Source organism: Labrus mixtus, chromosome 4 (assembly GCF_963584025.1).
Source record: "Labrus mixtus chromosome 4, fLabMix1.1, whole genome shotgun sequence".
Classification (NCBI taxonomy): Eukaryota; Metazoa; Chordata; class Actinopteri; order Labriformes; family Labridae; genus Labrus; species Labrus mixtus.
In genome coordinates, this window is record NC_083615.1 from 4,035,190 (window position 1) to 4,060,001 (window position 24,812).

At 38.9% G+C, this 24,812-nt stretch overlaps 1 protein-coding gene across 1 annotated transcript; it reads right to left on the reverse strand.

Annotated features, from left to right (window-relative positions):
- Positions 1-13,049: 13,049 nt before the first annotated feature.
- On the reverse strand, positions 13,050-15,237 carry si:dkeyp-59c12.1 (Ras-related and estrogen-regulated growth inhibitor-like protein). Its single transcript, XM_061035222.1, has 4 exons — positions 15,034-15,237; positions 14,891-14,944; positions 14,721-14,797; positions 13,050-14,199 (listed from the first exon to the last, which is right to left on the reverse strand). Exons 1-4 carry the CDS (start codon positions 15,080-15,082, stop codon positions 13,774-13,776), a joined length of 606 nt encoding a protein of 201 aa, XP_060891205.1. The 5' UTR covers positions 15,083-15,237; the 3' UTR covers positions 13,050-13,773.
- Between the last annotated feature and the right edge of the window lie 9,575 nt (positions 15,238-24,812).

A 24,812-nucleotide genomic window follows, 5' to 3' on the forward strand; every position in this document is an offset into this window, starting at 1 on the left:
GAACACTGATGGAGGGCCACTTTTTGACTTATTGAACAGGTGCTAGTTTATCTGTGCTTGGATTCTCAGAGCTTGACGTTTTGAGTTCATTTGTATCTCAAGCCTTTTTGAGTCATAAGTACTCCTACTCACTCTTAAAATAAGGTGTTTGAGTGTCAAGTGTTCAACCAGTACATAGTTCTCCTGTAGCCTTTAAACTAAACAAGTCTGCAAGCATTCAGACAACAGGATATGAGTTTTAAAGAGGTGTATTATATTATTATTATTATATTATATCATATTTTTACAATCTTCTTATCCAAGGTTTTCTCCCTGTCTATATATTCTGAAAATGACTGTCTCATGATTCATTCATAAACTTACTGTGGCAATAGTCCTTACAAATATTTTAAGTAGCAATACTTTTATATATGTTTTTCCACTCCTTCAGCTCAAGGTCAGGGTTGTTTACTAGTTATTTGTTTTTCTTCACTGTACGAGACATTGTTGGTATGAAACCTTGGTAATCTGATTTTTTTTTTTAGAAATATTGCTCATTGTGGGCACTTAACTTTAGAAATAAATATTTTCATTTATTAAATTGCATGATCTTCACTTCCAATGATTTTTTTTAATGAGACAGTCTCTCTTTTTGATCAAACATAATTTTTAATAATTTAGCTCAGTGTCTCTGCATACTAACGTTTGCTAAGTAGCACCAGTCACAAAGTAATGTCAGACATTGTGCAAGTAATGGGTCATTTTTTTGACAAACTAATTCAGTGGTTCTACTTGATGAAAAGGGGAAAAAATCATGAAGCCATTAAGATTCATTAAATATATGCAGTCACAAAGCTCATGGCAATCCATTCAATAGTTGAGACAAATGTGAGCCTTGTAGTGGAGCTAAAAGTAAAGTCATATAACGGAAACACAGAGGTTCATTCTCTGGGAACCATCAATGTCAGACACGCTGTCCAGTAGATGCTGACATATTTTGATCGGGACCAAATTAGTGCATCAACTTGCAATCCATCTAACAGACATTACCATCTCTGGAGCCAGAGAATTTCTAAAATATCAATGAAACGCCTGATCAGACCCACAGTATCAAAGGAAAAATATTTTGAAGGTCCCAAGAGCCTCCATCTCCAGCCTCTTACCCTATAATCTATCACTAGACTTTTCTAACTTTTTCTATTGGAAACAAACTTTCCAATTGGATGTTGCTGAAACAGAAGTGCAAACACTGCAGTCACACAGCAGCCAGGTTTGAATGCAGAACCAATATTTTTTCCTCTGCAATTACCCTCCATCACATCACCTGTTTGTGGCTCTCAGTTTCTCACAGCAGAGCGCAGTAATCAGCATGCTAGTACCCTTCACCATATGTGGCACCCTGCCTCTCAACCGACACTCTGACACTTGGGAGGTGAGCCACAAACAGATTAATTTGCTTTGCTGCAATATGAGCCCAAAATTCAAATGTGTGCAGTTCAAACACAGCAAAGCTGTCTCTAATCATTTTCCATGCAGAGCATGTCATCAAAGGCGGCACAACACAATCACAAAACCATTTAATGATCTCAAAATTGTCCAAATAGCGACTGGAGTCATTTGTTTATTTAGTAAAAGTGATTTTTAATGAATATACATATTTATTGGTTGGATTTTATGTATTAGCAGACAAATCCAATAAGAGAAGCACTTTGAAATATATGCAGACAGATTGAATGACAGACTGGTTAGGATGGATTAACAGACAGGCATGCACATGTATTCAGTTCAGATCACTTGGCGTCTTTTTTCTTGACATAGCTGCCCTCTTGTGGTTATTTTAAGAAATAAAACAGGACCAACATTAAGATATTCTGTTTCATTAACAGTTTTTATAACACCCAGTACATTCCAGCACATTATATTCATAAAACACTTGATGTGTGCTAGTGATAGAAAAATAGACAGAGTTCACATTTTCTTTTGTCTCTTGCTCAACATTTTCTTCTTTTCTTTTGGACTCATTTGTTTATTTTACGAATGCAGTTTTGTTTATGTTGTGTCGGCAAAAAAGGTGTAAGTCAGTAAAAGATTATTTTAATTTAAATTGACTAAATACAGTCACACACGGTTAATCAAAAAGAAGTCAAAAACACAGAAATAGAAATTAGGAGAGTAGATAATTAGGATGTTCACTTACTTACAAAATACTGCATTGGAATTTCTCTCAAAATAAAACATTTGCTTCTTTTTTGTCTTACTGTTTCCTGCTCCTCCTTTTGAACAATGCACATTGTAGCGCAAGATCATCTCATGTAAGTATAATTAACTCATCTTTAAAATCTCAATTTGCATTATTTAAATGATCCAAAGAGTTGTAGCACTGTAAGTGAGTCCTCTTCATCTATCATTAGCTGTTTGCGACTCGGTGATGAACAGAGGCAGAGAGTCTATGGTGCCACCTCTAACTCTCCTGTACAGCAGCTGAGAGCTTTTCCTACCTCTTCATACCATGTGATGTTTTCTGTTATGAAGTCTGGGCAGCTGGCCTGCTGCTGGGGATGACTCTCAACCCTGGACAGCAGTAAAGCTCACAATCAGATGGCTATCAGCCTGCTCCAAAAACGCAAACATGAATTAAGGGACCTGGTCTCACCCTGAGCAGCGTGTCATTACGAGAGAGGGTGCAGCAGAGCAGCCTGCTTCACATCTGCTGAAACCACTGGAGGAGAGTGTTGATTTGCATTGAAACTGCATTATGTCATGTAAAAGAGTTGTTATTTAGCAGTTGTGATGTACCAAGGTAAACACAGATGCCAGACAGCCGATGTAAGAGCTCATTTATCAAGCATTGATATTTCTTTATATTTTTCAAACGATGAATTGAGAGGAATAGAACAGCATTTTTTGGGAAATACTCTTATCAGCTTTCTTTCCATAATTTGACGCAGCCAGTTTTTCACCTTCCTCTTAAGCTTTGTACTATGCTACACTAGCTGGCTATCAGCGCTAACCTCAAATTCTACATACAAACCTCTAACTCTCTGCTCTCTTTCCAAAATAGGACTCTATTCCTTTAGTAAACGTAAACTCCATCTGCAAAGTTTTTGAAGTTAGTTATACTGTAAACCATTTTCTTCTTCCTGCATCTTCCTCAGAGGTGTCAAAAGTATTCACATTCATTACTCAGGTAGAAGTATAGATACTAGGGTTTAAAAAGACTTCTGTAGAAGTTGAAGTATCAACTCGAGCTTTTTACTCAAGTAAAAGTGAAAAAGTTCAGGTTTCAAAACTACTTCAAGTATAAAAGTAACGTAAGGGAAAAAATGCCATTAAGGACAAAAGCTTAGCACAGCGTGTCGGAATGGTATATGTTTATACTTCTCATCCAACCACAATCAAATTCACTCTATCCGGATGGCGCGATTTATCTGGATAGGTTTTTGTGTTTTTTTGGAACGATGATAAGCCGGAATGAAAACAAGCCGAAATGAAATAGGAGTAACGAGGCTATTTTTAAAATGTAAGGAGTAGAAAGTACAGATAATTGCGTGAAAATTTAAGGAGTAGAAGTAAAAAGTCGGCTGAAAAATAATTACTCCAGTAAAGTATAGATACCCAAAATTTCTACTTAAGGTAACGAAGTATTTGTACTTAGTTACTTGACACCTCTGATCTTCCTCTATACCATTCTTCAAGCCCAGCGACGTTTCGGCAGATGGCTGTTCATCATCGTTCTGGTTTTCTGCCTCTTAAAAGGAAGTTGATTCTTGCAACTGTTACGACTTGCAACTTTGCTCAATTTTGCTTAGTGCTCATGATGGATTAATGCTGGGTCTTTGTAGATAATATAACAAAGAGTAAGGTCTTTTACCTGCTCCTTTGTGTTTACCTTAAGAGAACAAGTGGTGATATGTAAATTCAATCTACCCATATTGGCAGGTTTCACGGTTTACTGCAGCACTGCTCATGACGTCTGATGAATCTCTTACTTCCTGCTGCTGTTCCCACAAATCTCTCCGCAGATCTTTTCTGCTTTGACATCGTTGATTGCATTCTGCTCATTCGCTTAGAAAATCAGTTTTGGCTCGCAGGTAGCTTACTGAATTTGTTTAATCATATCTTGCCGGTGACTAATTCAAGGTTGAGTGAGGGTGCTTCATTTCACCCAGCATCAGCTTAATGTGGTGTTCCCCCTATGATTACCGCTCTGTCATGTTTCACAATGAGGTAAAGGTGCTTGGCTTGACTCTGTTTTTCTTTATCTGTGAAGTATGTCGTGTTCTTTTTGGACTTCCTCTAGTTGATCCAAAGACATGCTGCATCTGGACTGAAGACTTTTAACTGACCTCAGGTGTGAAAGTAAGTCTCTCTCTGCAGTATAGATATAGTACTGCAATTGCGAGTGATCAACAGAAGCTTCTGTTTTTTTTTCTTCCTTTGGCTCAAGAGCAGAAAACTGTAATGCATTCCACTGCAGATGCCATTACATGCAGAAGAAGGTGTAAAGATTACAACTGTCTTAAGTCTTATTGGCCTTAGTTGTGCATAATATTTGATGCACTACTTGACGTCTTGACGTGTGAAATTCTCAGGAAAGGTAATCAAGAGCATTCTTCACATTCCCTGCGACTCCCCTTTTATCAGCATAATTCAGAGGGTAATTTCAGACAAAGAGGCTGTTACACAACATTGAACCCTGACGGGGGGGGGGGGGGGGGTCAGCCTGGCAGCCAGCTAATGCTATTAGGATGTATATACATACTGAGAGAACACCTACTGCACCTGCTGTGTGGGGTATGTCGCATGTAAACTTCATGTTATGTAAAGTTTAAATTCCAGGCCAAGACAACGTTTCAGAAAGGACTACCAACATTTACAATATCAATTCAGTTCATCTGGTGATAAAGTGTAGGATTCACTTAAAGTGTCATTAAGAGTTTCACTTAATGTTCATTTTGACGAATCATTAGAAATTAGTGGTAACAATTTTGGCAATTTTAGATAAAGGATCTCGTTTTTCTTACTGTTCTTATTTTATACTGTTGATGTTTTTATTAGTACAGTTTCATACTTTTTACAGTGACTACTCCCTAATTTATTTATCTTATTTTCAAATAATCAGCTTTTACCGTGATATGAAGAGATTTCACATTCACAGATATAAGTTGCACAGAATGTGAAATTAAAACAAAAAGAAATTGGGCAACTGTCCTCACTGATAGATATGTTTGTCTGTTTTTCAAAAGCCATAAAGTCTTGTGTCTCAATCAGTCCCTTACCCTTGATGATAACAGAATCAAAGCAGGTATGTCAGTTTCTACTGCAGGTCAGAGCAACGTTTGATTTAAGATTAAAAGACATATTATGTCATCTGATAATAAAACAGTTTGATGAAATAGCTAACTAGCAAAAGCTAATAATCACAACAGAATGTTTTTTTTTTTTTTTTAACCCTTTTAGATATAAATGGTCTCAATCTCCCTATTTTACTTTCCACATGAACAATACTTTGAAAGGATTGTATGATTGGGGGGTTAGGAATAAAAAGGTAATTTACTTGAGAGGAATACGTTACTTATGTGTGAAACTGTTCAATAATACTTTCAGATTGATGAGTTCAAATACCAGCTTGTTAGTAGTTTCCAGTCTCATGTGCACCACATGCAAACACCTATATGGCCACTTACTTTAGGTGGTGTCTGTTACGAGGAGGGCACCCAGTCAAACACTCCTCACAGCGGCTGATTTAATATACAGCCTCACGTGCTAAAATCTGTCTCCCTTCCCCTCCACGTGAACCCATGTGAGAGGAAACGTTTTTATCCTAACTCAATCACCCGATTTCTATTAGATCAAGGCGTTTTCAGCTCTGCCCAGCAGACATGACTCCTCTACAGTCGGTGGAGTATCGGGTTATTAACGGCTCAGACAAGAAAATTATCCCTTGATCGGCAGGATGTCGTTAATTATGACACATTGAGCTGCTAAACCCGGAAATTATACATGGCCCACTAAACCCATTAAACTATCATTAATGGTGGAAATGTTGCACATTTTAATCCTTTTCATTGAGCACGTTGAAAGCATTTCTTTTAGCTGTTTACTTACAGTACTACAGTATCTCACTACTATGTGTGTTGAAGTGAACAAGCGGAGGTAACTGTAAGGATGCTATACAAAGATGAATCTTATTGTGTGAGAGAGGTGGGCTTAAGACTTGAGCAAAGTATACACTGAGTTTGACATGTGATAGATTTAAACCCTTTTCGCACATACGGAAATCTCCTGAAAAACTCCAGAGATTTGGCTACCCGGAGGTTCTTTAGGCTATGTGTGAACGCAAACAGCCGAATTTTTCGCGCAGATTTTACCCGGAGTTTCTCTTGCTGGACCCCTAGTATTTTTTCCGCAGAAAATCTGAGTGAGCTGATGTCTGAACGCGGCAGCATATACTCCAGAGATTTCAACTCGAGCCAATTGAAAGAGAATGACGTTTATATAGTGACTGTCTAAAGTGTCTGCACGCGACCACTACGATCTCCGTGCACGTAATTAAACGGCTGCATTATGTTTTCTGTTCGTCAGTATGTTGTTCTCCTCTCTTTTCTGGATGTTGTCATTCCATTGGATTACATATAGCATTGATATAAAGGGAAATATTCTTATTATAGCGTCGTGTAGCGACAGGGATAGTCCCCCGCTGTGAGGAGCATATGTGAACGGCTAGGTCGGGAGAATCTCCGGAGAAGTCCTCCTGTAAATATCTAGATATTATCTGGAGTGCATCTGTGAAAACGGCTTTATTAAAGAAGTCCTCTCTGGCACGAGCCTCATCTGTCATCTCAGAGACACATGAGGCTGCTGGGTCCTGTAGCTGTAACTCCGACTCTAATTGTTTTTGATAAACCTGTTTTACACATCATGGAGCGCTTGGCATATTGAAATGCGTTTGGTGACAGTTTGAAACAAAGCATCTGACACAAGTATGCAAAAGTTAACGTTGTTCAAAGAACTCAAAAAAGTAAATGCCAAGGTGCTGTTGGGTTCATGAAGCACAGAAAAGCACCAGTAGGATAAGCTATTTAAGCCTAAGGACAAAAAGTACCGAGTGCTGGTGGACTTTGTACCTTCACTGCTGGGGATTGGATGTGGGTTACTGTGTGCACACTCCAGGACCTTATTTGGAAAGCTGCTGAGCTGTAGCGCGCTGCAGGGGGTCCGTATGAGTCTGCAGGGGAGCTCGGCAAAAGTGCATAGGCAATGCAATAGTTGGAATGTCTGAAGAGTTAACACATTGTGTATTAAATCTGTGTAAGGAAAAGGCTCATTGAGCACCTTAGTTTGTTAAACAGTCCACACATTCCAGACCCCCCCCCCCCCCCCCCATGTAAATCATGTATTAACAAACTGAAAGTCTTTGTCAGATTGATGAACGCTGTGATGTCACAAGGTGAAACATTAGGCTCATTTGGGGATATTTACTTACTGAAGAAGATAAAAATGTTGTGTCTGACCAGTTTTTAATTTAAAACGACTGAAGAGATCAACAGCTAATAACTTCCAAAGAGAAATAAAGGAAAGATCTAAAAAGACAGGACACTTTACTGGATACTCTTTTAAATGTTTGCCTCTGGAATTATTGTGCAAGGAGCTTCTTAGCTACAATATATATGCAGCTATAACCAAGAAATAATCTGACATAACCCTCTGATTTTTATTTTGTTTGTACAGAGTCATGCCAACCAACCCCCTTTGGTTTCCAGCTCTTTATGCTTTGCTAATTTAGCCAGCTGTTTGCTACAGAGATGAGACCCTCTCATCTTACTCTATTTCACATATTGTAATCAAAAAAGAGACAAGAAGCTAAGTTTTGTTAAGTTAAAGCTAAAATAAAAATTTAAAAAATCATAGATAATCAAGAGGTTTTAGCTAATGCTAAATGTCACAAATTAATTTTCAAAAACTATCAGTGCTATAAAAGCAATCATTCAGTATGCAGGTCTTTAGATAAGACAGCAGGGAAATTAAGTGAGATCAATTTTATTTACCCAAGGACATATATGTGAGCAAGCCCTGGAAAAAAGCTAACTAGCCTAGCGTGATTGTGACTAGTATTAATATGAATATAAACATTAGTATTAATAGTACTATTAGTGAATATTACCTAATAAATACTTTAAAAGTGTTTCTGCTCTCAGTACAGAACAGTCAAACACTGATTGATCGCTCCCTATCATGAGGTATTCATTTAGCAAATTATAAACCTGAGTGTTGAGACTGAGTCCGACTTTCTTCAACATAAGAAATAAATAAAATAAAAGGCTACACAAGACAATATTCAAGATTGAAAAAAAAAAATGTTGATCCTTTCTGTGTCCGTTTTTCACAGTCCATTCATTTAAAGTGTTCATGTGCAGCGCAAACATTTTGTTTTGATCAACCTATCCTGCTTCTGTCACCTTCTCTCTCTCTGACTGTTTCCCTGCACTTGCTAACCTTCCAGCCCTCTTATCCTTTGATCCTTTTACGCTTCTAACTCAATCATGAAATCAGACCTGCTTGTATTTAATAAGGTAAAGAAAATTACATTTTGGTCGTGCTTGATCAGTTGTGTCTCCTTAATGTGATGCCAGGCAAGCAGGAAACAGCACTCAGAGCAGGTATAATGGCACCTGCAGCTCTTTGTTATTCATGCACGTGTCACCTTCAAATGGAGTTTTTCCTAATTCCCCAAACAAATTAAAGATATTTCCGTTTAATTCCAGTTGCCAGTTTGCTCCTATTTCAGAATCTTGAGATCTTTGTTTCCCTTTTTGAATAAAATAAAACATATGAAGGCATAAACACTATTTTAGATGATTCACAGACAGCTTTAGAGACACTGAGATCAATCGCTCCTTTTGATGTCTTTGTTGTAGTGGCTCAGCTCAGAAACATCTTTGTCTGTACAAAATAATTAAGAAATCAGAATGTTTAAAACTATTTAAAATAAGTATTTAGTATTGTCTTAGTTTTTTGAATATTTTCTGAGAAACCTGAGGGGTCTTTTTTTTTTACCCTGCGGGATACCACTTTCCTGTTCATGCAACTTATTTTCCATTATTGACTTTGACTTGAAACACTCAGAAAAGGTCCAGTGCTTTAGTTACTGTTTAACTAAATGCCATGAGTCATAATACGCATTTTTTTTTTGTGGATCCAAAGTTTGACTGCTGTTTCCCTCTCCTATATAAGCTAATATAGCTTAGGCTGTCTCTTCATAAGAACATAAAGCGGGTGCCCCTCAGGTGTCTCTTTGTTTTAGTTGTTTTGTGTATGTTGCACCAATAACTAAGTAGGTACAAGATGTGCTCGGTTGCTCAGATCTACTCCACCTGCTAGTGACAGAACACAACATGTTTGGCTGTACATTTGTATGATGATGTTGTGATTGGCTGTTAATCAGAGAGTTTACGGATGTAGTCTTTGCGAAGCAGCTCTGTTGATTGAACTATTTTTCTATTTTTTCTACGACATAAAATACATCCGGAAGTGTCCCTTTTGATTTGTTTTTTGAAAGCTTATTCACAACTGAAAAAAGGCAGTTGCTTTCAAGTGGCTAATTTAGGATTAAAGAGTCGTGCTTAGCGGTGGGGACGTCTTAGTCAGTAAGTTGAAATCAGTCGATTGTGTTCCTTCATGGCCTAACAAAAGTGTTTTTTTATTTGATTCAAAATTAAAAAGTAGTTTTCATTTGTGAAGATTGTCTTGATTGAACAAAAAGTGCAAGTTTAATACACTTTTTTTTCTGCCACAGAGTTTATTTTCAGCAATAATCCAAAAGCCCATAGATCCAAACAGCCAATCACAATGTGCATACAAAAGTACAGCCAATCATACTGAGTAACAATACTAGCAGGCACAGTTCCCTCATAACCTGAGCTCATCTGGTTCCTACACCTTGAGCTTGAGGAAAAATAAAAAGCTTAGCCCTGGTGATGAATTAACCGTGACATGTTAAACCACCCGTACTGTAAACAGTTAGCGGCTTCATCCCTAGTCGTGTTTGACTTTCTCGCTGTCAGGGTCATAAAATTGTGTCATAATGTTTAATGTTAATTTCCTGTGATAATGAGATACAGTCTATAGCTACGACTGGACTAGTCCCTCAACAAAAATGAAATCACACATGTGTTGTTAAGCCCCCTGTAATGCTAGAATGAAACTGAACACCTTTCATCTGCAGGACAGAACTCCACAGCGCTCGTCACTGTGGGGCTGCAATGGTAGATTTGTTTGGCCAATGTTAACCAGCAAACACAGAAGCTGTCCTTACGGGGAGCGTGCCTATGTTCCCATATTTCTAAGATTTTTTTCAAAATTAGGCCCTTTGTTCCCACATTTCCTTTTTCATAAATTTGTATCAGATTTTATCCCCCTTTCTCCAAATTTGGTAGCCAGTTACACACAATTAACCCTAACCCTAAAAATCTTAGAAATGTTGGAGCATAGGGCTGACCCCTCCTTATGTTAGCAGATTAATGCCAGCGTTAGCTTACACCATGGTTTAATTTAAACACTAGGGAGTACGCTAGCTTTAGCTTGTGTACGCCCTATCTCTAAACAATCACTGATCAAAGTTTTAAACAGATAGCTGTAAACTCTGATTAAAAGACAACACAGCTGTCCGGGGCACAAACACATAAACCATGTGATAAGTTGCATTGATGTTGTTTTGACTGGACGTTACTAATGGAAAATACAGTTTATCTGTGGCTAGAAAAGCCATAAAGGTGATATGTGTGCTACAGTTTGGTACAGTGTTTCTTGTCCGAAAACTTCCACTATTCACACCTGCCCAATGTATTTGTGTTGGGGAGAGGGGGCGAGAGCGAGCTGGTGCACTGATGCAGCTTCTCCGGGCCGGTCCGTCGCGTACACAACTGTGTTTAACGTCTGCTGTGTCATCCAGTGGCAGTGTAAACATTACTGTAATTTTGTGCTCAAGGTTTTTCCACATCATCATCGGGTAAACTAACCTTAAAAGACAAAAACAGCCTTCAGATTTGAAACATCAAGGGTCACATGCTGCATGTTGTACTACAGAGTGGATAATACAATCATCATGTGGGATGAGAAGCACATGTCAAGAGTTTTGTTTCAACAATACATTTTCATCACACCCAGCATGTGCTTCATATTGTACATAAAAATACATTAAACGGTGTAATTGTGCTCTTCTTTGATAACCTGAAATATCAAAGTGCCTGCTCTCTAAATTTGCTTAAATGTGTTACTCACGTGTGCATCTTATACCCAGCATGACAAGCAGTTGCTTCCAAGTGTCTGAAAGATGTGTTTAATTTCATGTGCTATTCATTTAGATGCTAATTAATATGCTAATGGTTGGTTGTAATTACATTAGCATGCTCACAAATTATATTTCTCATTCAACAACAGGAAAACGGGGGGCCGATCCCATCTGCTTTGATTTAGCAAAATCATTTTCATCTGAACTTTGTGGTTTGAACAGCATGTATGTGCAGGTTTATAATTTTCTGCAGACATGTGGCTGACTTTCTAAAAGTGACGTGTCATTGACGCAGCGCATGGAGAGACAAGACAAAAGCTGGAGGCAGCTTATCCAGGTGAAACGTCTTTTGTCAGGTCTGTTCTGGGTCCTGTTGTGAAGTGACCCACACGGATCAGAGACTGTGACGAGAGCCTGCAAGGCCAGACTGCAGCAGTCTCACTTTGTTAACCTGTGCCTTGTTCCTGTCTGAAAAGAAAAGAAAAAAAAGGGGGAACTGGCACCAGCTTACTTACCATTTGCCCTCCCATGCTGCTTCCCTATTAGCCACATAGACAGACATCTTTCTTACACCTAATGGCAGGAGGCTGAGGGAGCAACAAGAACGTGTCTGTGGCCGAACGCTGGAGGTCAGATCAAGTTTACGAGAGCAGGCCAGCCACAAATGAGAGAGGAATTCAAAGACCCTCGCTGAAATAAAAGATGATTCTGAAGTCTTTGCATGGTTTCAAATCTGTGGAAGAGATGTGAAAGGGTTTAAAGAATTCAAGAATGTGTATGTTTAAAACAAATATCATGAGTGGACGATTGCATTACTTTACTTTGTGTTTTCAGTGGACATTTTTTAAGCTTCTAAAACAGGCATTGTCACTTTTTGCTAACTTGTAAATGTCATGTTCATTTTACAAGGCGTGTTACTGAGAAAACAGTGCAAAGAAAGGACTGCAGGTAATTTATGTCAGAGGATAATTTTAATTGTAATAAAAGCCTGCAGTTTATTGTTTTCTATAATGTCTCTGATTTTGGATTCATTTTCCACAAAATGCAAAACTGTATGAATTAATATAAAGGCCTTTCTTTTGACTGCCAGCTTATCCAAATGTTAAACTGGTGACCTGTTTTCATGGCATTAACCAATTGCTCATATTATAATAACTGAAATGTGATGCATGTATAATATGTGATTTTAACATTATACTATATGATACATTATATCTTCAGATGTGTTGGATAAGAAACTGTTGTGCAGTAGAGTAATGGCACAAAGTTTCTGCTATGTATGATGATATAATCAGTAAAAAGAACATCCTTCATGAGAACTTGGTCAGCCCTGTATGCACTGAGGCTCCACAGAGGTGCAGCAGTCAGGGCCTTTCTCTCTGTGGAGTTTGCATGTTCTCCCTGTGCATGCATGGGTTCCCTCCGGGTCCTCCAGCTTCCTCCTGCAGTCCAAAGACACGCTCATTAAGTTAATCGGTGACTCTAAATTGTAAGTAGGTGTGGATGAGAGTGCGACTAGTATGTCGTCTATGCATGTCCGCCCTGTGTTTCTACTCTCGCCCAATAACAACAGGTTTCGGCTCCAACCCCCTGCAGCCCTGAATGACATTAATAATGGATGGATGAATTCATTAGCAATGCACCGAGTCTCTTCAAGTTCTTGATCATAGCTTCTCACTGAGTACAATATTATCCCTTAATGGGATCCTTTTAAATTACCTAAGTGGTAAAATAAACATTTTCAACAATTTTAGAATCAACATGAATAAAAAAAAATCAAGCACATTTGATGCTTTATTTAAATCATTATAAGACCAAACAAACGGTTAATACAAACACACAGTTAATGAACCACAATCAACTCATAAATATATAGAAACCCCTCTTTGTTGTGTTGCTTTACAGTGTTTAGACTTAAATAAATACAAAAATTCAAGTGCCGCTTTGAATTTGAGTACAAGGTAGAGTGGTTCACTTATTCCAGCAATAAAAAAAGAGGTCGCACTTATTCAAAGAGCTTTAATAATGAACATGTTCTTTGGTCGTAATAGTAAGTAAAGGCACATTTACTTTGTGCATAGGTTTTTCCTCCAATATGAAGCCACAGCTGGTGTCTTAAGCTACAACACATAGCAAACCTTGTTGCACACTATAGTGAATAACATGTCAAGTATCTTTATAAATAATGACACAGTGCGGTTTCTTTTATTCTCGTTTTTTCTTGAAGTGCAGCAAACTTCCAAAACCTGTCACCCGGAGAACCTCTGTGATCTCTGAGACGTTGTTTTGACTTCATGATCTCTGAAGCTTCATGGCTTTTTTTTCTTCTTCTCTGGAGTCTTTCATGCTTCTTCTGGAGTCTGTGTGAGACAATGAGACTCCTGTGGCTCTACAGCGTGCGACTCATCTGGCAGACTGCGATATCTACCCAGCTTTCTGCACACGAGGACGTAACCTCTCTTATGCAAATTCACAGCAAACCTCCTCTTCAGTGTCTGTGTTAACTAAACAGAGTCGACCCGCCTCCTGGCGAACACCGCCGACATGCTTTTCACTATTCCCTTGAACCCCGAAGGCCTCTTCGTGGTCAGTTTGGCGTCCTTCATCCTGTCCACCAGCCCATGAAACACCACGAGCACGCTGTGGTAGTTCTCGGCCGCCGACACCTCGTAGAAGAGGCAGTCGCTTTTGAGAGCGAGCAGGCGGCCCTCCTCGCTCGGCACCGTCCGCCTGTGGTGGAGGTCCCTTTTGTTACCCACGATCACTATGGGCACTTTGTCCGTGCTCAGGCAGTCTCTGGTGGACTTGATGGTCTCAATGAGTCGGCTCACGGTGTTGAAACTGGCTCTGTCGCAGATGCTGTAGACGAGGACGAAACCGTCTGCCCACTGGACCTTCTTCTCAAGGAGCGACGTCTCCACGGACAAGTCCTGTCAAATCACACGATTTAAAGTCAAATACAATAAAATAACAAAACACATTTTCTAAAGTTTAATGAGTTTTTCTCTTTTCTTAAACTTTAACTTCATCAATACATTTAGAGTTTTGTTTTCGAAGTTAAATAAAGTGTGAAAGCTTATAATCGTAATATCAACAGCATGCGATTTAAAAACTGATTTGGGGAATTCTCTTTATAATGTTCTGTTATTTACGTGTTCTTTAATGAACATTTTGCTTTAATGAAGTGTAAATGACTTTGACTTTAAACTTTTCCCGCCTTGATGTAACCACATGTAACATTTTAAAACTGCATATTAATGAATAGGTACATGAAAATGATTAAACCTTGTTGTTAACATGATTCTACCTTTAACGTCATTATGTCTGGAAAACCTTTACAAATAATGAAGAATGTCTTTAAGAGAAATTATATTTTTACTCAATTTAACCGTTCTTAGTGCAATCAACATGTCAGCAGAATAAACAGTCGTAAAAAGTTATTCATTCATACCTCAGAATAATGAGAGTCCCAAACATTGAGAGTTATTTCTCTACCGTCCAGAACAAAACTATGGCCGTAGATGGACTCTGCAAGACACAAAGTGAGCTCAGGTTACTTGAAAAGTTAGAAAAGAAGAATATTCTGCATGTTGTCGATTTAAGTATAGGCGTAAGACTTACCCATATCTCCGTACTCTCCAATGAATCTCCGAGTTAAGAGGCGCACAGTAAGAGCTGAAAAAACGACATTTAACCCACAATGAGCAGAAGAAACTTGTGTTTTTCTTCATTTACATATCATACGTTTCACTTTTCCTTTTTACCTGATTTCCCGACACTCTCGGTTCCCATCACTACAATGTTGGAATCCATCTTCAGTGGCGCAGCAGCGTGGAGCCGCTCAGCTCTGCTATGTGTCTGCAGCAGCAGGCTCACAGCAACTTGTTATAAGAAGGAGCTCAGTGGGCGGGGAAACAAATCACTCACAACAATCACGACAATGACAGCAATCATGTCATTATTCTGCCCTCACGTGGATGAGCTCGCGCGCCTGCTGGATCCTGCTCCTGCGATCAGCTGATTGAAAAGAAAACGTGGAGTAACACGCTCCAGACTGAATGTTTCACTCAGGGACACGTTAGTGTTATATACCACGAAACACCGTGTTGATAAAACGATGCGTACTGTATGGCTACATGAATGAATGAATGAAACCTTTATTGCCCCTCGGGGAATTGCCTTGCACAGAGAGCATAAAACACACAATACAAACAAACATTTACAGAAGAGCACATAAGAACACATAAAAACACACTAAAGCATCACATGATTCAATGAGGGATTTCAGCAAGTTAAATAAAGTGCAACATATAGGCAACAAGTGTAAATAAGCCATTTTTGATGTGCTATTTAAGGTTTGTCTAGACTATTTTGTACTTCACTATAATTTAGAAGAATAGCCTATTGCTGAAAAAATATCCAATTACCTTAACCTGAGTTAGAAATGATGAATATAGGAAATCATGATATGGCATTTTGTGTTTAATCAGACAGTTCAACACGTGTAATAACCTAATGATTAGATAACAATACACTTATTTCAGATAAAACAACCAAGATGAATAACTTTGAGAATGTCTCCACTTTAGTTAACCACAGTGCACTTTTTGAATGTACTGAAACTATTAACATAAAACTCACTATTTTCTGTATTTGTAGAACATTTCACTTTAAACGTGCAGGACTTTTAAATGTTACAGATATTCTCGATTTGGTTATTTTCAACCTTTTACTTGAAGAATAGATTATCATTTTGTTGTGTCATTTTTTTATTCCCTCCAGATCTGGATATTAATCAATCAATGTTTTACTATTGTAGAGCCAAATCACAACCAAAGTTATTGTATCACACTCTGCATGAAGAGCATGTTGGTGCGGCCTGCAGCCTCAGACCTGCATGCAGCGACTAAGGAGCGGAAAATTAAAATTTTAAGAGCAAAACAAAAATTATAAATCTGAATTAGAAAACAAGACGGCAACAAACAATCTCGGTTCAGCCTGGTCGAGCATGAAGACTGTTGCAGGCCTCGGAATATTCAAAGAGTGGCCAACTCACCACATTGAATTGCTTTAATTCAGATACTGAGTTTGCAAATGCGATCGTTTTGATATCTTTGATTTGAATTTTAAACTCGAGGGCGATCAGCACTTTGATATATCCCTAAATGCTGTGGAACAGGCCTTCCTCTCAGTTAAATATAAAGAAGCGTCTTGGACCTGATAACATCTGTGGCCATCTAATCAAATCTTATTTCAATACATCTTTAACAGATCATTAAAGGAACAGCACATACCCCAGGTCTGGAAGGATGATGTTGTAGTCCCTGTTCCCAAAACTAGTTCCCCTAAAATCCTTAATGATTTTAGGCCAGTCGCTCCTTACATCAATTGTGATGAAAGTCTTTGAAAAACTGGTCAAGGTAGAGATTCTAAAGAGATCTGAGCATGCACTTGATCGCCTGCAGTGTGCATACAGGCCACACGGAGGTGTAGAGGGCGCCACAGTCACATTGCTGAATTTGCTGATGAAACATTTGGAACAGGAGGGGGGTCCCATGCTAGACTTTTATTTGTTGATTTGTGCGCTGCTTTTAATACCATACAACCACATGTGTTCATAAACAGGCTTCTAGATCAGTTTGATTTAGGTAATTTTTGAAAAAAGTCCCACACACAAGAAGTCACACTCATTAATGGTCAACCATTCGAATGTGTACAATCATACATATATCTTGGGACAATTATCAACTCTAAACTTAACTTTGAATTGAGTTGTGAAGCTGTGTGTAAAAAAGGGGGCACCAGTTTTCACGTTGACAAAACCATGACCTTTTTTTTTTACTGTGCTTTCGTCGAGTCGATTGTATCTTTTTTCTGTTGTGTCATGGTTTGGAAACCTCTCTGTGAAGAACAGAAACTCTCTGAACCAGATCATGAGGGGGTCCAGTAAGCAGCTAATCGGAGAGCAACAGCTGGAGTCTGGAGACCTTTGTACACCAGGCAGGTGGAGCGGCTCACCGGCTCAGTCTTAAAAGATGAGTCACATCCTCTGCACTGTGAGAGTTTCAGCTCCTTCCTTCTGGACGAAGACTTTCAGTTCCAAAGTGCAGAACAAAGCGGTATAGGAAGAGCGTTGTCCCAGCAGCTGTTAAATAGCGGAACAAGTCATAGTGTGTGTGTGTGTATCTGCTTGATGTGGTCATTGTAATTTCATGAAGGCCTTGCATGGAGGGACGGAGATAGCAGCCTGAGAAGTTGTTGTCATGCTTCTTTATTCATGTATTATTTATTCTGGCAAGTGCCTTGCTCAAGGGCACCTCGGCAGTGCTCTGGAAGTTTCCGGACTTGGTCCGTGCCGGGACTTGAACCGGCGACCTTCCGATTCCCAACCCAAGTCCCTACAGACTGAGCTACTGCCGCCCACACTTACATTAAGTGTCTCTACCTGCAACCAAATCGACCTACGGGTAAAAATAAAGTAACCTGAACCTGATGTCTAGACTTGTAGCCTTTTTTAAAATGATTTTTGAGTGAGCACTTTGAAACATTGGGCTAGGAAACATTTCCTTTTAACAAGCAAAAAACCTCCAACGGAACAAGATTCAGCGGAGGAGAATCAAGCCTACATGTGCACCCAGGGACACTCACGGTCCACAAGAACCTTCAACACAAAGGAGCTCCTGTGTATGGTTAGTCATAAGCGTTAACGGGACATGAATGTATACAAATAAATAGAGAGAGAGCAGAGGAGGGAAAAGGGTGTGGCAGGGTCAGGGACTCAGACATGATTGTGAATGACCATAAAGAGCTTTGTAGGGGAGACGAAGGATGTTAAATTTGATTCCTAAGGGAGCCAGTGCAGACAATCTTACACAAATTAAATGTGATCTCTTTTGTAAGTCAAACACATGTGGAACCATCTGAAGAGTCTGAAAATAATCATAAGAAAGCACAACAATCTTCAACACATTCATTGACTGGCTTTCAGTATGTGTCTTATTTTGCAATATAGTGTAGATCTGCTTTTAAAATGCATGCAAGAAAAAATGATTGTCTATGACTTGAGTCCATATCAGATCTGTTAATTTAATGATGCTTTGACAATTCTCTATTTTTGCAAATCAAGTTTATTTTGCAGTTTTTTATAAAGTTGTATAACTTCTATTTTAGTACAGAACCAAAAAAAAAAAAATCCTTCACTGCTGAATAAAATAAATGAAGTTGCTTTAGGGGTTAGAAATCAAAGTAAGAATAGTAGTTCTTGAGGAAAAACGCTTTGCAATTGTCAATTTTGTCAGCATCAGATAAGTAAAGCGCCTTCCATTTTGCTGCTGCAAAATCAAGAATGACCACAAGGGGGGTGTAGATTTCAATAAATGTCTCCTACATCTACAGCCCATGTTCTCAACAGATGACTTTTATTTTGCTTTCATGGAGCCAGAAAAAGGCAGGGGAAGCATGCTGAACACTGATTGGCTCAGCAGTAACAGACCCTCAGATAATTGGCTCTCTAAAGAGTAGAGTGTAACACGCGCCTCCGTGCGTGCGTGCTTGTGTGTGTGCGTGTGTTATAGAGTGTCCAATTTACTCTTTATCCTCCCAAGCTTTACTCCTCTGTGGGATACAATTTCCTGATTTAATCTAATTACTCTCACTAACCTGGTTTCTTGTTTGCATGTAAACATAGAGCTGCAAATGTCTTATGTGTCTAAATCACACATGATTAAGTCAGGTCTATTTTTAAAGCCCGTATTTACTAAACCCCCCCACCTCCATTTTCCGAGTGCCCCCTGTACCTACTTTTACAATAAGACGAGCTCTGCAGAAAGAGAAGCTGCATGCTTATTTAGGCTGCAGCAGTATAACCAGATCACAGAGACGGGTCTGTTTCATCTCTGATATCACTTCCCCTCTGTTATCTCATGTAAATAAGATTATTCTGAGGCTGGGAGCTCAGAGGAGATGGGTTTTCAATTATTTGGCCGTTTTCTGTTGTATAAACTTGGTATAGATGGATTTGTCTTGCATATATTTTGGACGTATCAGTTGGAATTTAAGGAAAAACTTACAGCTCTCAGATGCTTTGCATATGAACACATACAGTGTGATGTAAGTGTGTCATCAGAAATACCTCTTCCTGGGTAAGTTAGCTTGAATGTAGGTTAGAAATGTCTGAGCATGTCATTGTTGTATGTTTGCAGTATTTATCCTTGACGGTGAATGTGCTTATTAAAGGAAATGATAGGGAGCCCAAAATAATTGAGCGTATGTCACAATGTTTTTTAAATGTCTATATTTAAGTATTTATTTATTTATTTAACACACAGGAACACATATACAAGGCATATAAGGAAACCATCAAACACGTGTGTGGGCGCTGTATAGAAGCCTACCCATGGCTTGTATAAAAAAACCACACAGTATAAAAGGTCATAAAAAAAACGGCCAAAACGAAGTAGATAGCAGACGTCATAAAGTGCAGGAATTTAGCATGAACAAGCCAAGAGCAAGATGTAGAGGAAAATAGAAGAAAACTAAAACCTTTACAAACAATACATTATTGACAATTTCTTAGAGAGATGGTTGCGGTCCCAAATTATATTTTTTTACACAAGGGATCATTTAAATGAGCATATTCATTCCACAAGATAGCTCCCCGATACTTGATTAAGAATTGACGATGGGATGTTTTATACAACTGGAGATGAAGATTTTATATTTATCATTATGAGGTGTGTGGACAGGTGAAATAAGTGTGTAATTATATTAATAAAATACACACTCACCTTGCTTATATTCTGAACAAATACATCATACTTCATGTTCATTCATTTAAAAACAACATGATCTTAATAACCCTAGAATGAAAAATCTAATAATGAATGTGTATAAAGCTGTTAACAGTTGAGAGTATGAATGTTTGTCATCAAGTCACAGAGCTTTTCAGTGATATAAATTAACCAGTTGTCACATTTCCCAGGCTGTCAGCAGCACTGACCTTTATCATCACTACACTCCAGTGTGAAATTCATCACACACGTCCGAGGCACATTAAGTTTCCTGGCAAGTGAAGGTGCCACATTCATGAAAATTCATACTGTAGCAGCAGCTGCAGAGATACTGCAGTGGTGAGAAATGTTTCTGATCCCCAAGGCAGACAGTTGAGAAGGAAACAATCCCAAAGCAAACAAATTATGCGACAAAAAACATACAAACGCTTACAATCCTCAAGTCGTTTATCTCCACTCTTTTACAGTGCTCGGAGAATCATTTCCATTTTTTTTTTTTGTAGATGTATTTCATTACATTGCATTTCAGAGCTATCATGCCTCATAAAAACCTGTGAATAATTTCCTGTGTCCCAATAAGACCTCGTTTGTTCTAATTGACGCGCTGAACGCTGCACCTCAGTCAAGATAATAAATGCCAGAGGGAGAAAATTATGTTGAACTTCACTGCCAATTTGATTTAGTCACAAGCAACAGAACCAACGCAAATGTGCTTCAGTGCTGGTGGTGTTCATCTGTCACAGGTTGTGCTGTGTAATTGATGAAAAAGAAAATTCAACCTTAACTCCACCTAAACTGTCAAACTGTATTTCCCGTCTGACCATTTCAAGCAAATAAACTTCAGCCTCGAGGATTTCATTATCATTATTCTCATGTTTGATCATTTATTTGTATCCCTCAGAGTTTTAAAGCCAAGCAGGACTTTGAAAAGAGATGCATTTGGTACAGTAGCAGGTATTACTGAAGGTATTTAGGTTAATACTAAACAAATTTATGAGAACATTGGGATTCATATTTTCATATAATAATTTAAGGGAGAAGAGATGCAACATTCAGAGGTGCAGTCTTTTCATATTCTCTCAACAAGGCCTTTCATCAAAAGCTGTTCCACACAGGAAGCTGCTCCGGCTGTGTGTGCTTATGCAAATAAATCTTCTTACATACTTAACTCACATTCGCTCTGAGTGTGATAATTCCTCTTTCCCCTGTTTCCAGGTCTGGGATAAGGAAATAAAATAAAATAAAAACTGTCCTCTAGATGAAAGGAGTGTGATGGCAGGTCTTATTTAAATTGACTGTTGATTTGCAATTCTATTTGAAATGTGCCAGTTAACAGAGAACACTGAAGTACAGTGAGGCAGCGATGGATACTCAGCCGTCCAGAGATGTGTACTCACTACTTTCACGTTAATTATAGGCTCATTTTGAAACTAATGAAAAAATATAAAATGAGATGCAAGGGAATAAATAGGTATATCATTGTCTGGGCTGAAGTTTCTGCCATCATTTATAGCCTCAGGAAATATTTTCACCTCACCGAGAAGATGAAGAAGACATTAATGCTCCGAGTCTCTAACCTGCAATAGCTTCCACAGAATTTTGCTGCATGTATTTCATCTCTGCAACTAACACATACTAACACTGAAAATGTTTTTTTCACCCAGTCAACCACCAATTTCTTTCCATTAGTTCCATTTCATATCACAAAAATCGGTGCACATATGGGCAAGATGGAGAATGTGGATAGTTCTTTTTGCACAGCAGCATAAAAGAGAATCTGAGGGCCCTGATGTTTTTCCAAAAAGAGAAATGAAGGGCTGAATGTGCCAAGTCAAGCACCACTCCATCGCTCTCTGCACAGGTGACGACTCTTGATAAAGTAAGGGAGTAATAACGATGGTTAAATGAGCCACAAGAAATGACTTATGGTTAGATTTAACAAGATGTTTGAGAAATACAAATGTAACTTACATCAGTTAAGTCACAGTGGTAGGTCTAACTACCTTACTTTTGATTTGTCACTAAACAAAGACAGCAGTGTCCTGTGTTGAAGGAGTTTTGATGACAAATCCTTCCACCCTGACCATTTGGTTATATATATATATTTGTATTATTATTGTACAGGGACATTGCATATTGATAAACATTTCGGTAAATATGCCAGAGTTAGCCAAAAGGCAAATTTTCATCTGTTGTCGTTGGCTGGATTTTATAAAAGGCTCCCTAAAAAAAAAAAAAAAAAAAATTCAAACATCGCTAAAAGCTACAAAAATAGAAACATCATGACAGTAATTAAGCAGACAGGTAAGCAGCCACAGGAGAAAAAACATAAACCATGCAGGATACACATAAAGCAGCATTTGGTTAATATGAAAAATGTATGGACAGACATGGAGCAGCATTGAGCAGACACAACAATGTACCAAAAAAAAAGTATTAGTAAAAGCACATATCCAATAACCTACTAAAGTAAATGTAACGTGCACACAACAAGACAACATGTAACACTATATGCAATAAACACATACAAATTACACAAGGCCACATATAAAACATTGAGTGAGCTATACCTGAAGCTCACCTCAACAGACAACTAATGCATGAAGTCTTTATTGCTTATTTCAAATGTGTTCCTCTGTAATGACACGCCTTGTCTGCATGATAGAAATCAGTGAGAAACAACACACACAGAGCAGAGAAACTGTCAGATTACAGACTCAGCTTTGCAATGCTGTATATGAATTAGATGTTCTGCGCTTAAGGCTGCATCCAGCGTGTGAATAATCTATCTATGGCCCTGTTTACATTCAGCATCAACATCCCCTCCTGCGTGATCGGATCACAAGTGGACAGCCTCGGGTATAAACGCACCTCCTGCACCCTCAGGATAAAATTGATCGGAGTTTATAATAATGCCGCACAGATAGAAGACAAAATGCAGATCTTGTGTTAATGTTGTTAATTTTCACCCCGAACAGAAACTTCAGTCTGCTGTGTGGTCGTTTCAAATGAACGACAAACCACAGAACTGAAACGTTGAAAACTGAACACCACGATCTGAATAAACAAATAAAGTTTTATATATATATATGTAACATTATCATTTCAGTTCACGCGCTCTGCTCTGCTGCTCATGCAGTGTGTCTGCATGATGGTTTGTTATCAACATTTAATGGTTTTTTTTTTTAAGTCTAATGAAGGCCAATGAGGCTTTGTGTTCATTTGTGTCTGAAGAGGGAGAAAATGAAACTATTACAGGTGGTCACTGGATTCACACGATGATGCAAGTGTCACACTGACTGAAACTTTAACACACGTTCTAACTGGACATTAACATTCCCATGAGCCTTTGCTCCACAAACTGTCCTATCTCAGAGCGACTGTCCATTTTGGGGTCGCTACAGTATGTTAGCATGCTAAACTTTATCTAATTAGCTCTAAACACAAAGAACAACAACTTCTTACTACAACTGGACTTTCATTGGTTATTTCTCCTCATCAATCATCATACTCGTAAATTCAACAGCAATTTATACCAGCGGTTTTCAACTCTTCTAACCGTAGGACCAACCGCCAACTTTTCCATTAGAAAATTGTGACCCAAATTTCTAAAATATCTTTTATTTTATTGTTTACTGTTACGCCGCCACGCAGCCCCACAGCTAAATGCTATCCTTGCGCCTGACGCTAAGGCCCGTGAGCCCGTAACTTAAATGCCTCTCCTTACGTGTTGCGTAAACGTGAATGTGTATCCTGCCTTACCTGAATGTGTGTGCAACTGTCCTGTCTGTTTGAGGGGTGCGTGTGGGTGACTCACCCCAAAGATCCTCGTACGTGCCGCGACCAGCTCACTCGGACAGCCCGATCCGCGCCGCCACTCGGGTACGATCTCCTTTACGATTAGTTCATGTGCAAAAAGAACCCGTGAAGTGTTGAAACACAAAAACAAACGTTACTTCAGATTCAGTCTCTCAGGTGTCTTGCGTCCTCGCGTCTTCCTCGTGGCGTCTCTTCGACTCGAAAACCAATTTCCGCCGGCTCCTCCGCAGGTGATGCTAATGAAGGTTACAGAGACAGAGCCACCACACCCCCCCCCCCCCCCTCAGGTGTGTCATCAGTACTGACCCTGCTTCTCCTCCTACCAACCACGCCGACCGTGACCCTGAAGTGAATCCTCCTAACGCATTATCATAACATTTACTTTGGAGCTTTTTGATGCCTTTTTTTTTGTTAGAGAGACAGCACAGTAGATAGAGTCAGAAATCTGGTTAGCGAGAGTAGGGAACGCCATCGTTTGGATTCGAACCTGTGCCGCTTGTACTGTACGCTTGGACGACTCCAGCCTCTGTTCATGGGACGTGTGGCACGAACCACTAGGCTAAGACATGTGCACAATCCTTCGCACCTTTTACCACAAAATTGCATAAACTGTGTGTTTTGTGCAAAAACATGGATCTTCCCAATTTCTAATATTTTTTTAACCAACATTTTCAGTTTGGTCCTCAGATGGTACAAAACAGGTGACAGAAGCAAGTCATGAACAAAACAAACATGCTTCAAAAAGTGATTCACAGAAGTTTTTTTCCAGGCACACAACGAACAGTTGATGGTATTTAAAGGCTTTATATGCGATTTTTTTGATCCAGCAGATGTCGCCCTGGAGCACTAGCATGAAACCAAAACAACTCGCGCTGCATTGTTGGGTTAGCATGCTAATGCTAGCGATCTTTATTATGCTCGTATCTTCACACTGC